The sequence below is a fragment of the Barbatula barbatula genome (assembly GCF_947034865.1).
Source record: "Barbatula barbatula genome assembly, chromosome: 19".
Taxonomy (NCBI): Eukaryota; Metazoa; Chordata; class Actinopteri; order Cypriniformes; family Nemacheilidae; genus Barbatula; species Barbatula barbatula.
Window position 1 is genome coordinate 3,569,590 of NC_136782.1, and position 13,189 is coordinate 3,582,778.

General features: G+C 40.2%; 1 protein-coding gene across 2 annotated transcripts in view; it reads left to right on the forward strand.

Moving 5' to 3' along the window:
* Positions 1-12,980, forward strand: part of actn4 (actinin, alpha 4) — a 31,414-nt gene extending 18,434 nt beyond the window's left edge. Inside the window, exons 4-21 of one of the 2 annotated variants that reach the window (XM_079481431.1) lie at positions 649-735; positions 858-945; positions 1,307-1,385; positions 1,633-1,714; positions 2,984-3,069; positions 5,617-5,709; positions 5,796-6,026; positions 6,137-6,284; positions 6,386-6,536; positions 6,663-6,771; positions 6,849-6,989; positions 7,631-7,813; positions 7,928-8,062; positions 8,152-8,331; positions 8,411-8,557; positions 9,371-9,451; positions 10,685-10,843; positions 10,930-12,980. In XM_079481431.1, coding sequence (XP_079337557.1) covers positions 649-735; positions 858-945; positions 1,307-1,385; positions 1,633-1,714; positions 2,984-3,069; positions 5,617-5,709; positions 5,796-6,026; positions 6,137-6,284; positions 6,386-6,536; positions 6,663-6,771; positions 6,849-6,989; positions 7,631-7,813; positions 7,928-8,062; positions 8,152-8,331; positions 8,411-8,557; positions 9,371-9,451; positions 10,685-10,843; positions 10,930-11,088 — 2,339 coding nt within the window. In that variant the 3' untranslated portion in view covers positions 11,089-12,980. Of the gene's footprint in view, positions 1-648; positions 736-857; positions 946-1,306; positions 1,386-1,632; positions 1,715-2,983; positions 3,070-3,475; positions 3,562-5,616; positions 5,710-5,795; positions 6,027-6,136; positions 6,285-6,385; positions 6,537-6,662; positions 6,772-6,848; positions 6,990-7,630; positions 7,814-7,927; positions 8,063-8,151; positions 8,332-8,410; positions 8,558-9,370; positions 9,452-10,684; positions 10,844-10,929 lie in introns of both variants that reach the window. The other variant, XM_079481432.1, reaches the window with a different exon arrangement.
* Positions 12,981-13,189: the final 209 nt, after the last annotated feature.

The following is a 13,189-nucleotide window of genomic DNA, read 5'->3' on the forward strand; positions in this document are numbered from 1 at the left end:
ATGCAGTGGCTGAGAGACTGAGGCTGTATTTCTGAATACCGTTTGAGTAATTACAAGGCACAAACCTCTAAACTTCTGCATTTAATCTAGCCGGAACCACTTTATATGGACGTTTTATACTGAAAGCTTGAAAATCTCAACGTTAGTAATGCTTGCCGGTAACACTTTACTTAAAAGCCTTTATATATAATTCTTTATAAAGAGTTATTGAAGTTTATGATGCATTATAATTGTTCACAATGTGTGTTATAAAACATTCAATGTTGTTGTAAAGATTTATGACCAAATTTAAGTGTTATAATGTATTAACTGTAGTTACAATTATTTATGAGACATTACCATTACAAGGTGCATTAAAAGGAATAATTGATACATTAAAACCACTTTTATAATGCAGAATACTTTTATGCTTTAAGTAAGGTTTGGGAAGCCATGGTGAAGTGGTTCATCTGACTTCTATCCATTTCATCTATAGCAAGCTTTATGCGGTAAAGACAGTGTCATGCTATGTGTCGGTTCTCATAAACAGCCAGAACTAGCCACGACAGCATCAAAGTGGCAAACAAATTGTCCTTTTCGAAAGCTGTCTTATAAAAAGAGGCTGTTCCTTTTCATTGACGTTTTTTTGGTCTATGTGCGCATTTGCAGAAATTGTGGACGGAAACGCCAAGATGACTCTGGGGATGATTTGGACCATCATCCTCCGCTTTGCCATCCAGGACATCTCAGTGGAGGGTATAATTTTTGGCCTCAAGAAATGTTCTGAAGAATTTTGCACAGTGTAAAGAAATGTTGTGCTTTGGAGAACAAAAAACTAAGTTGTAATGGTCTGTAAATGAATTTTCTTCACTCCACAGAAACCTCGGCTAAAGAAGGGTTGTTGCTCTGGTGTCAGAGAAAGACTGCTCCTTACAAGAACGTGAACGTTCAGAACTTCCATATCAGGTGTGAACCAGATCCACTCTTGACACTTTTTATTTGTCTGAGGCTCATTCATAGATTCTCACATCCAGGGAGTGTTAAAGCAGTGTTTGCATAAATCCTTGTTATGGACATTGCTTTATTTGAATAAGCAAATGAACAAGCTAAAGAGCGATTGAAACTAAAATCAATCTTGCGTTCGAACTACATTTACAGTTACCTGCACGGCATAAAACAGTTCCTTTTAAAATAAACAAAGTTTGGCAAACAATGGTAGAGTCCAACGATCACATCAGTTCAGAAACGCATTACTGTTGCCCTCTGCTGGACAAATGTGAAAAATATGTATCTGTGTATTTGACTGTGTGTCTTTCTCTCTGTACAGCTGGAAGGATGGTCTTGCCTTCAATGCTCTGATCCATAGACACAGACCAGAGCTCATTGATTATGACAAACTGAGAAAGGTGAGTTTATCATGAAAAAGACCAAATGCTAAGATGTTTACAAAATGCAATGGGCATGGATTTTCGAACAACAGTCTTTGTAGAAATTTGTATAGCGTAATAGAATATAAATAGTTTACTTTATGCTTAAAATAAAAGGGGAAAATAGTCTTCTGTGGAAGTCCCATGATGTTTCTTTAAAGAGGCAGACAACGATTCTGTGTCGTTTACTACAGATATGTATAATTGATTTCCTGTGTGTTAATAGGATGACCCAGTGACCAATCTGAACAATGCTTTTGAAGTGGCAGAGCGATACCTCGATATCCCTAAAATGTTGGATGCAGAGGGTAAAACCTGTTCTGTTCTTTAGTGTGCGTGTGTGTCTGCAAGTATGTTTTTATATTATACGTAATGTGTGCCTGCACGTGAGTGTTGTGTGTGCAGGTGTGTATGTGTAGGTGTGAGAGAGTGAATGAGTTTGTGTGTAATAGTGTGTTTGTGCTTGTCAGTACATGCCCTGTATTTCCAGGAGTTGTTCCTGGTGTGAGACACACAGACATTGCAAAACTCCCACACCTAATGTCTTCCACAAACAGCGTGTCACCATGGAAACCCCCCCTGAGCATTATGTCGTTACTCCCTCGAGCATGATGTCTCCAGGATTCACCCTGTTGCACCAAAGCTTTTTTGGTGCTTTATATATACGTGCATGTGTATTTATTCTGCACATAGCATTCACCCAAACTTCACCCAAATAGTCATTAACTCGCATTCGAAATCTGTATAAATGTATTTGTTCTGATGAACACCGAGAAACTGTTCAGATGAATATAATTTGAGTAAAAACAAACAGAGGTGAGTAAATGATGACAGAAATATCCATTTAACCCCAGTACTTTAAAGAAATGTTAGTATGTTTTAATTCAGTTCGCAACTATGAAGTTAGTGTCGACTTTATAGATGACGCATCATTTCAGGACCATTTGAACGCACTGAACAAAAATAATAGTTTATAATAATACTATATAATAAAATAATACACATGTTCATTTTAAGGTAATTTAATGCATAAATGCAAAAGCAATTGATTTGTTTGGTCTGTTTCGTTTTTATTTATAAAGCACTTTTAAAACAACAAGACTTTGCACCAAAGTGCTGTAGGTACAAGAAGTTGTTCAGATATTAAGACAATAAAACAACAATCAATACAATGACACAACTCGACACCCTTCGGTCTCGTAGCCTATAAAGAGAAGATAAGCGTTCAGCCACCTTTTAAAACAGTTTGGCGTTGGGGCAAGTCTAATATGAGTAGGAAGACTATTCCATCTCGTTGATGCTGCAACTTGTAAAGGCCGCTCGCCCTTATGCTTACATCTTATGTCTTGGATGTAAATTATATTAAAGCGAAATGCAGTTTTCTGTATGCTGCTTTTTGTATAACCTGAAAAAAGTTACATACGTTTGTGAATTGAAATGAAGCCACTGTCGTCCTTTCCATGTCACGTATGTGTGTTTTTGAGTGTGTAACAGCTGTTGTGTATGCATGTCCGTTGTGTACGTGCAGTTATGTCCAGTTGTATGTGCGGGTGTGTATAACTCTTGTTTCCCTGCAGACATAGTGGGCACTGCACGTCCAGATGAGAAAGCCATAATGACCTATGTGTCCAGTTTCTACCATGCATTTTCTGGAGCCCAGAAGGTACCCTACCCCCCTCCCATGACCCCTAACCCTTGACCTCTGTGAGCCCAGCGCCTCTTTAGCATGGCTTTTTCCACCCGTACTGGAATAACCCAAAGGGGGACGCTGGTCGAATACACACTTTCAGGCATGCAGCGTTTAGCGTGCGTGTCTCGACTCGCCCTCCTCTGGCCTACAACAGACTCTTTCTCTCAACAGCGGATTTGCTCTCTCACTACGCGGGTTGCCATGGTTATAACGCCGGACTCCGAACCCCGTTTTCCTTTCAGTGGGGAGCCCATAAATTGTCTCTGCATAATCGACTGACCCCCAGTCACCCACTTGCTCACTCAATGGGAACTCGCAGGCTTTGGGTCGCTTCGCTTCACTGCTGTCTCTCTCTCTCTTTCTGCTGGCTTTGCTATAGATATCGTGGGCACTCTGCGGCCGGATGAGAAGGCTATTATGACCTACGTCTCCTGTTTCTATCACGCCTTCTCAGGTGCTCAGAAGGTGAGAAACCTTTGACCCCTGATGTTTCCCCCGTATCTCTTTAAGGTGCTTTCAGACCTGGTTTGTTCAAGGCCATTTTGAGGGATATTAGATGCATTGAAAATCAGTCATAAAACCAACTTAATCTCTTTATTATGTTTTATATCTGGGTTAAAGTGGCATGTGACTGTGTTTAAAGGCGTGTTCCAAACCTGTTGGTCGTGAAATGTAACTTCAACGTCCACTTGTTCCCATGATCACTTTGATTCAAAGGCACGATATGTTATAGATTAAGTTTTAGACATCTGGGCCCGTATTCACAAAACGTTTTATCTTACCACTAAAAGCTCTCCTAAACCGCTCTTAAAGCCTATTCGCAATGCTGCTGAGAGCAACTTTTTCTAAGGAGCGGGGTTGACCTCGTTGCTATGGATGATGTCAGCAAGCTTACTGACTATGACCTCAGTGTCAGTCATTTATTCATAGGAATATTATAGAATTTATTAAGTATAAAACATTCAGATAAAATGTTTTTAAATAGAATTGTTCCCATATTCAAATTTAGATTATAAATATACAGCTAGTTATCTTTTGCAAATAAACTATACTATGTTCATATATATAAAGGACTGATTCAGCTAACTGTAAGCATTTTGCTCATCTCATAAACAGTTAGCACATAGTCTTCATGGTTGAGCTCATTGTCATGTAATCTTTCTAAAATGTTTACGTTTTAAGGCAGACTGCCTGTGTTACGGCCATTTTAGGATTGGTTTGAGTTGGTCTTAGTTAGTTAAGAGTCCTCTTCACTACTGCAAATGTCTCACAGGTTTAGTAGCTAGTTTAGCACTATGAAATACTCTCCTCCTAAAATGGTCTGAAATCTCCTAAATCAGCAAGGCTACTTCAAGCCTCGAGATGTTTTATGAATATGGGCTCTGAGCACATATAACTACTTGCACCAAAAACTAAAGGTTGTGATGTAAATCTATAATCTTTTGTGACCATACCAGAACCAAATGAAAACAAACCAGGCGTGAAAGCAGCTTACGAGTGGAGGCCACTGGCCGGTCATTACAGCTTTGGACTTCACTGTTCCTGAACCCACTGCCTGCACATCTTCTTCACATACACCGTTTTTCTTTCTGGTTAAACATGCTTATTTGCGTTTACCAGTCTATCACAACCTTCTTTAAATGCTGTTGAGATAAAAAGTTTAGCGTTTCGTATTTGCACTCATTGATGCACATTTGTGAGGTCACACAACCGAATGGAACTGACCAACATTGAGTGTAAATAGGAAAATATAATGCAGTTTACAAATATGACTTCTATTAAAAACAACGGGGTTACTGTTAGGTCTGTCTTTACACATGGATATACTATAATATATGTTATTCCAATGTCAAGAGAAACATTTTGCGTAGTTTAACATTTTGTTTACATCGACTCAATTGCAGCCAAATTCATTAAGCAAACAAAAGGAAAATTCAGCCATTTTATTCTTGCTGTTTGTTTTAACGTGCATAAGCATTTTACGTGAGCAATATGAACACTTTCTCTTTCAGCGTTAGTTAATGCTGTAAAGAACCCTGGTGAGATCCTCCAGCAGTGGTATAGAAACTGAGAATGCAGATTTGATTTTGAAAATGGCATGTGTATTTTGCAGTTAGATTACACGTTTTCAGAACTAACCAAGTTTGGGGTTTGCATGGAACGTCAAATAGCATAAGAGTTAGCAACGTTTAATGTTAATGTTAAGATGGTTCTTCGTTTTATTTGGCTATTGTGAACGCATGTGAACGTTTTGTAGCACAATATTAACCGACAACACTTTTTGTTTTGTTTCGGTGTGCTTAACCCATTGACTAAACCAAAATCGTAATAATCCTTTAGTTTTTTCAAGAGGCAACTAAAAACGGATTACTTATTGAAGTATACTGTGTATACCGTATCATGCGACATACAGTATATACACTATATACTTTTGTAGTACACTGTATGCGGTTTGATGTTTTCTTTATACCCATTTCAAATTTTACTCGGGTTAATAACTCTGATGTTCTTCTGTGATAGGCTGAGACAGCAGCCAATCGTATCTGCAAGGTGTTGGCGGTCAACCAAGAGAACGAGCACCTGATGGAAGACTATGAGAAGCTGGCTAGTGACGTAAGTGTGTTCGTTTGCGCTGGTTAAGATCCTGTAGTTGGTTTGCATTTCAGTTTCTCATTCTACCCATCGTTCATTTTCTTTAGTTGTTGGAGTGGATACGCAGGACAATTCCATGGTTGGAAAACCGTGCCCCGGAAAAGACCATGACAGAAATGCAGCAGAAACTGGAAGATTTCCGTGACTATCGGCGCGTTCACAAACCACCCAAAGTTCAGGAGAAGTGTCAGCTAGAGATCAACTTCAACACATTGCAGACCAAACTTCGTCTGAGCAACCGACCTGCCTTTATGCCATCTGAAGGCCGCATGGTGTCGGTAAGAAACGGTTGACAACGCACCCTGTAATGTTTACTCTTAACCCGCTTATCTGACTTTGCCTGTTAAAGTAAAACATTTGCCAGATAAGATTCTGTTTTTTTTTCTAGGACATTAATGGGTCATGGCATAAACTGGAAGGCGCAGAGAAAGGATATGAAGAGTGGCTACTGAATGAAATCCGTCGTTTGGAGAGGCTTGACCATCTCGCAGAAAAGTTCCGTCAGAAAGCAGCCATCCACGAGAGCTGGACAGATGGTATGCTTGCAGAAACCACACTTTCACTTACTTCTGTTTGGAGTGAAGAAGTGTTCATCGTTCAGTCATCTGATTACTTATATTTCTGTGATTGTTTGTAGGTAAAGAGACCATGCTAACACAGAAGGATTATGAGACTGCAACTCTATCTGAGATCAAAGCTCTTCTGAAGAAGCACGAGGCGTTCGAGAGTGACCTCGCCGCTCACCAGGACCGAGTGGAGCAGATTGCCGCCATCGCACAGGAGCTCAAGTGAGAACATAGCAAAAACGAAGCCAGCAAATGAGAGCTAATGAACAGAATTTAAGGGATAAAATTTAAGAAAATGTATGCTTCACGATATTGAAAATGAGTAACAGGCTTATGCTTATGTTCTAGTGAGCTGGACTATTATGACTCTCCAAGTGTTAATGCACGCTGTCAGAATATCTGTGAGCAGTGGGATGCTCTGGGTTCTCTCACACAGAACCGTAGAGAGTCTCTTGAGGTACGTTCGCTTTCTAGAAGAGATTCTTTCTGACAGTGTACTCTTCATCACTCTGCGTGTGTATATGTTGTGTGCAGAGGACGGAGAAACAGCTGGAGTCCATCGATGAACTCTATCTGGAGTACGCCAAGAGAGCAGCGCCATTCAACAACTGGATGGAAGGAGCCATGGAGGATCTTCAAGACATGTTCATTGTACACAACATAGAGGAGATCCAGGTACAACACTAGCAATGTTTGGATTGAAAGGGAAAGTTTCACGCTAAAAACTATCACTTTTTACCGGAAGTAATCTAGGTTGTGAATGTCTTTTTTGTTTAGTTTTTTTTTTAATGTTAACGGAAGTCTTACCACTCGGCAGCCATGTTTGCAACGCCTCTGGGCAGCTATTTATGTCATAGGAAGTCCACAGTCCTATCTACTTGAATGGGAAGGCAGATATTTCTAAAATCACAAGCAAAAAACACAATTAAACGGCATAATAGCGATCAATAATGAAACATGACACGAACGGTCTCATAACTTGGGTTTGCCAAGCTTAAATTGCGCATTTATAACCTTTTCCGCGATGTCGCCTCATGTACTCTGCCTGCACACAGGCTTTCAAGCGCCTCACGTGAGCCCCACCCCAAAGAATCATCAGTCTTTGATGATTGGCTCGTTTGACTGGAAGGCGGAACTTCCTTTGCTAATGCAGCCATATTGAGCGTTGCATTCCTAGCCATTCATTGTAACGACAGTGGCGCATCTGGTTGATATTAATATCTTTGCTTTAAAGGCCTTTGGGTTCTGTGGTTACTCTCTTTTAAGAATGGAATTGATGGATTGACAGAATTTGTTTTACTCTTTTCTTTCTGTAGGGACTGATAACAGCTCACGAGCAGTTCAAGTCCACTCTTCCAGAGGCGAATAAAGAGCGTGAAGCTATCCAGGCCATCCACGCTGAAGTTCAGAAAATAGCTCAGTACAATGGCATCAAACTGGCTGGAAACAATCCCTACACCACCATCACCCCTCAGAGCATTGACAGCAAGTGGGACAAGGTAAGATTGCCAAAATGGTGAATTAGAGAATAGCTGCCTGCGCTTCTGTCCTTCCAGCTCCGTTGAGTTTGCAGATATTGATGTAGTGCTGGTCTCTCTTTTATCCTCACATAGGTGCAGAAATTGGTACCACAGCGTGATCAGGCTCTTCAGGAAGAACTGTCTCGCCAGCAGTCTAACGACCATCTCAGGCGCCAGTTTGCCAACCAGGCCAACATGATCGGACCATGGGTACAAAACAAGATGGAGGTATAGTTACTCTTCAAGTCTCTAACTTTTTTGTTTTTGAAAAGGATCAAATGCTTGATAATTCGTATTGTGTCTTGGTGTTTGTGTAGGAGATCGGCCGGATATCCATTGAGATGAACGGGACGTTGGAGGATCAGCTAACCCATCTGAGTCAGTATGAGCAAAGTATAATTGAATACAAACCCAAAATTGATCAACTGGAGGGAGACCATCAGCTCATTCAGGAAGCACTTATATTTGACAACAAATACACCTCTTATACTATGGAGGTATGTATCTCCACGAAACGGCAATATTTTCACAGAGAAAATGACACTTGTAAGACCTACTTCATCTACTTTACTCTAGCATCTGCGTGTTGGCTGGGAGCAACTCCTCACAACGATCGCTCGCACCATCAACGAGATCGAGAACCAGATTCTGACTCGAGACGCTAAAGGCATCAGTCAGGAGCAGCTTCACGAGTACCGCACATCCTTCAATCACTTCGACAAGGTCAGGGACTCAAAACCATATCTTTAAGACCGCTAAACTAATTTTCCGTTAGTGTATTAAAGGAATATTTGAGTAAAAATAAAACCTTTCCGGAGTTTCAGTTTGATGTCTTTTCAAACTTGAGTTTTTGTTGAGTTGGAGCTCTTTGGTGAAACAAGAAGTTTTGCTTAACCTTTCCTTTAATACACACAATGTTATAATATTGTTATGGAGTCATTTTAGACTGTCGAGACAGACCAGAGGCTGTTCATCATGTAAAGATTAACGCGGTAGATGTAGCGCATGCTGCTCATGTCAAGGCTGTGTTTAATTTCAGCGTGATTGATGCAGGATAAAAATAGATCTCAGTTTAAAGTTTTGGTTGGAGTTGTTTTAATACCTTCTCCCTCGCTCCATTTTCTTTATTTATTCTGGCACTAAGGGGAAGGGAAGGAAAACATCTCTTAAAATAAACACAGCGTCAAACACCTCTGACCTGAAATGTTCCACCTGTATAGTCTGGTGGAAGTGAGTTAATGCGAGACGTTTTACGTTAGACCGGTTTAGTTAAGAGAAGGAAAAGCAAATGTAGCGCTCTCAGAATATTAAAGTATATATTTCTGCTTGAACTTCATAAGAAATTAGGTCAGGCGTGTTAGACCTTTGTTTACCATCAGTCGGTGTGACATTTGTCTGACATCGTCAATGTTTTGTCTCCATCTCTTTATGTTATCCATCGCAAACATGCTGTCATATCAATGTGTTTCGCTACCACCGGTCTTCATCGGCATGCTCTTGATTCGTCCGTCCACTGCCATTCATTGCATGCTACAGGACCACAGTGGCGTCTTGGCAGCTGAGGAGTTCAAGGCTTGTTTGATCAGTCTTGGTTACGACGTAGAAAACAACAAGCAGGTATGAACACACAAAAGGCGTTAGTGTGCATGTTGTGTGTGTTTGCCACTCATTCGTTCCATCATTCACTATCTCGCTTGCTCACTCACCTGTGCTATTGCTTTAGAAAGGGTGCCCTCTGCAGGTCAGCTGAGGCTATTGTTTGATTTTAACTGTTTTCAATGCTTCCTTTTTCTTTCCTTATTTCACTTTCCTTTTCCCTGACATAACTTCCCACAATTCTGACTTTCAAACTCCCTCGGATTCTTTATCCTCAATTTCTCTGCTGTCCACCTGTTCTTTTCCTATCTCCTTATCCTATACCTTGCGTTCTATAGAAGCGCACAGGCACAATGGATAGCGACGATTTCCGCGCGCTGCTTATTTCCACTGGGAACAGCCTGGTACTGCTACCTCTTTTATCTATTGCTGAGTAATTTACCCAAAATCCCCACTTTTGCTTTCTTATGTTTTCTCAAAATGTTTTTTGTCCTGGCTTTTTTCTCTTAGTTTGTTTTGAAAGTGTTAATTGATCTTTATAAGAGTAAATCAGATGGATATGTGTCTGTTCAGTAGCTTTTTTTGTTGAGTGTAAAGGAATATTGTTGCATGACATATCACGAAACAATGTATCCTAGAGCAATAGCAATTGTTTTATATGATGTTTAATCCTATTGGTTAAAGTATCAGTGAAATTAAACCTCAAAATTCTTATTTTTTCATGAAATATTGCAGCGTTTATTCTAAATAGTTTATCAATGTTAGTCAATCTCTTTTTTTCAAATCGTGTGCCCTCATAAACTTCAGTTAAAATCTAAAAATGCACTTTCGTCCTGTAGTGACTATCCATCCTAAATGAAGAATGTTAGATGGCTTTGCTTGCAGCTTAATGTTTTTTCCATTTTGATCTTCAAAAATTTCTCTTTTAAAAAATTGTTTTTCATTGAAGATTGGAAACATTTCGGAAATTGATACAAGTATTGTTGCCCAGTATTGCGTGTTGATTCGTGAGGTACAACCCTGTTTAATACAATTTTAGTCGTTTAGCCAACAATTAAACTTCTGAAAGTATGCATTTTCGAAAATAAGTTGAATCTGAATCTTTTGGTGGCACAGCTTATTGAACAGACTATATATCCTTCACAACCCTGTTTTCATTTACATAAAGTCCAATGTCTACTGTGAGTCCACTAATAAAATCTCAAAAGTATCTCTGTGGTTTATCTGGGTTAACCTCTTACCTTGGGTGTTCAGGGTGATGCTGAATTTGCTCGTATTATGGGTATCGTTGACCCCAACAACAGCGGCGCAGTGACCTTCCAAGCGTTTATCGACTACATGTCAAGGGAAACGACCGACACAGACACCGCAGACCAGGTCATCGCCTCATTTAAGATCCTAGCTGGAGACAAGGTAAGCATGTTTATATCAGTATACAAGTAAAGAAACACTTTAGTCAATAATAGTCAAACTATTATTCACCCGTTCTTCTCTTTCAGAACTACATCACAGCAGAAGAGTTGAGGCGCGAGCTTCCTCCAGACCAGGCGGAATACTGCATTGCCCGAATGGCACCGTATACAGGCCCAGACGGCATCCCGGGTGCACTTGACTACATGTCCTTCTCCACCGCCCTGTACGGAGAGAGCGACCTCTAAGGGCCAACTCCAGAACTCCGGAGCAGCGCTCTCTCCTTCTCTCTCTCTCTCTCCTGTGCTGATCCTCTCACAGACTAAATAGATGAGAACACTGGATGATGCCACCTTTTTCTCACCCATCTAGTCCTTAAAGAGATCAGCGCTCCTGAGGAAGAGGAAGATATTTAAGAGTGTTGGAAATGGGACTTAATAGCACATCTGAGGGGAGGGGGGATTGATTTAGGGAAAGGGGTTACCATGGCATTGTGGGAGGAGCTAATAACTGTTGATGAAGCTTGCCACACCTTTTGATTCAGTGTAACTCATGTCAGTCTTAGAGAGCTTATGAAATGGAGATGAAATATATAGGCGAGAAGGAATAAGATACGTTTATTGCAGGTTCAGAGTGTGAGGGTGTGCGGGTTTGGACTGCTGCCGGCGCTCAGGCTCTTTTAACTCGTTTCATTTTCCCCCATTATCTTGAATGATGTATATAATACAATTGAAGGTGCCCAAGGATATTTTTCACACCAGCAGTAATGTAAAGACACTTAACGTTTTCTCTCTAGGCCACTTGAATAAAAGAAATATATTTTTGAATTAGAATCGACTAAAAGTGAGTTTCAAGAATTGGCATTGGCTGCAGTCTATGCCTGCACTCTTAACCTTGGCGGGGAGGGCACGAGCTTACGAGCTTTCCCAGTTAACATGCTATTTTCTTTGTTTTAATTTTGGTTGTTTTCTAGCTAGGGTTGGTGGGGAGGAAGGTTTGGTTTGGGATATGTTGTTTGGCAGATAGCAAAGCTGTGTATCGTAGGAAAGTGGAGAGAACGAGTCAAAGTGTTTCGATTTAGATTTTTGCGACATGCCCTCTTAACCCATTTTGCTGGATCAGTGGAACCCTTCGAAAATCTAACCTTTTCCCCCCTATTTTTATTTCTCTCCTCTCCAGCCATTTTGAGTTAGCGGGATTCCACGCTGTACATACTTGTTTTCCAGTACACAGAACTGTCATGCGGTTGCATAGGGCTTCATAAGGATGGCGGTTTTGTAAAATGTGCAGTTTCACCCCTGCGCAGAACTGGTTTGGTTTTATTTTGGGGTTGAGGAATGAAGTTACAAAAATACCTGGTGTCATTTATTTTCCCCCACACAGTCGACCGTACAGCATCCTCTCATTGATACTAGACCCAGTCGTGTCCCTTATGGATTTATTTACCTGTAACTAATAATGGCAACCATCTCTAATTGTTTCTTCGATATGACTGAATGTCCATGTAAGAGCTTCGGTGATGATGTGAGCCACATAGCCTTGTACTGATCCCTCTTCTATTGTCAATGACGACAAGGCTATTGAATGAAAAAAGGTTTTTATTTAGTCAGAAATAAGCAATGTGGTTGGTAGGTGCAGCATACGCTTTCTCCCACACGTTTATCTTTTCCTTTTGTCGTACGCTCGTTTTTCTCTTTCTACAGGAAAAGGGCAGGGACCCAGTGAACAGCTCTGGAGGTTGAGAGGGAGTGGGGGAGCTGAAATCTTAATGATCATTCCATTATGTCTTAATTAAAATTAAATTACTGTTCAATAAATCTATGCAATCATATGTCAGATAGCAACCGTGCTCGAGAATGAATGGCAGGGGTGATTTGCAATCAAAAGTGTTCAATTTTTGCAAGTGAGAACAAAGGGTAAAGGAGAGGTTGGACTGGTGGTTTCCGATGACTAGGACCAAAAGTCTGCTCTTAACGTCTGCAAAGTTGAATAAAAGCATTTGGAGTCAGATTTTTTTTCTTTTTATACTCTTTAATATCAAACCTTATCTGCTGTACTGGAAATTTGCTAAATCGGCTTTCTGTCTTGAAATGAAAAGTGAATTTCACATGCACACATAAAGTTTCCTTATAAAATATTACCACTTGGAATGATTTGTCTGTGTCCCTGCTTGCTTGGAATTAAGCAAAAGCTTAAGATTTAAGAGCAAAACTGACAAATGATTGGGTTAAAGAAAGATGTAGCAAAGTTAAAAAAATAACGTTTTGAAAAAAAAAATTTAATGGATGTGTAGTCAAGGCAATAGATTTGTAAAATAGATTGTTTTGAAAGTGTAGCCCTAACATTAAA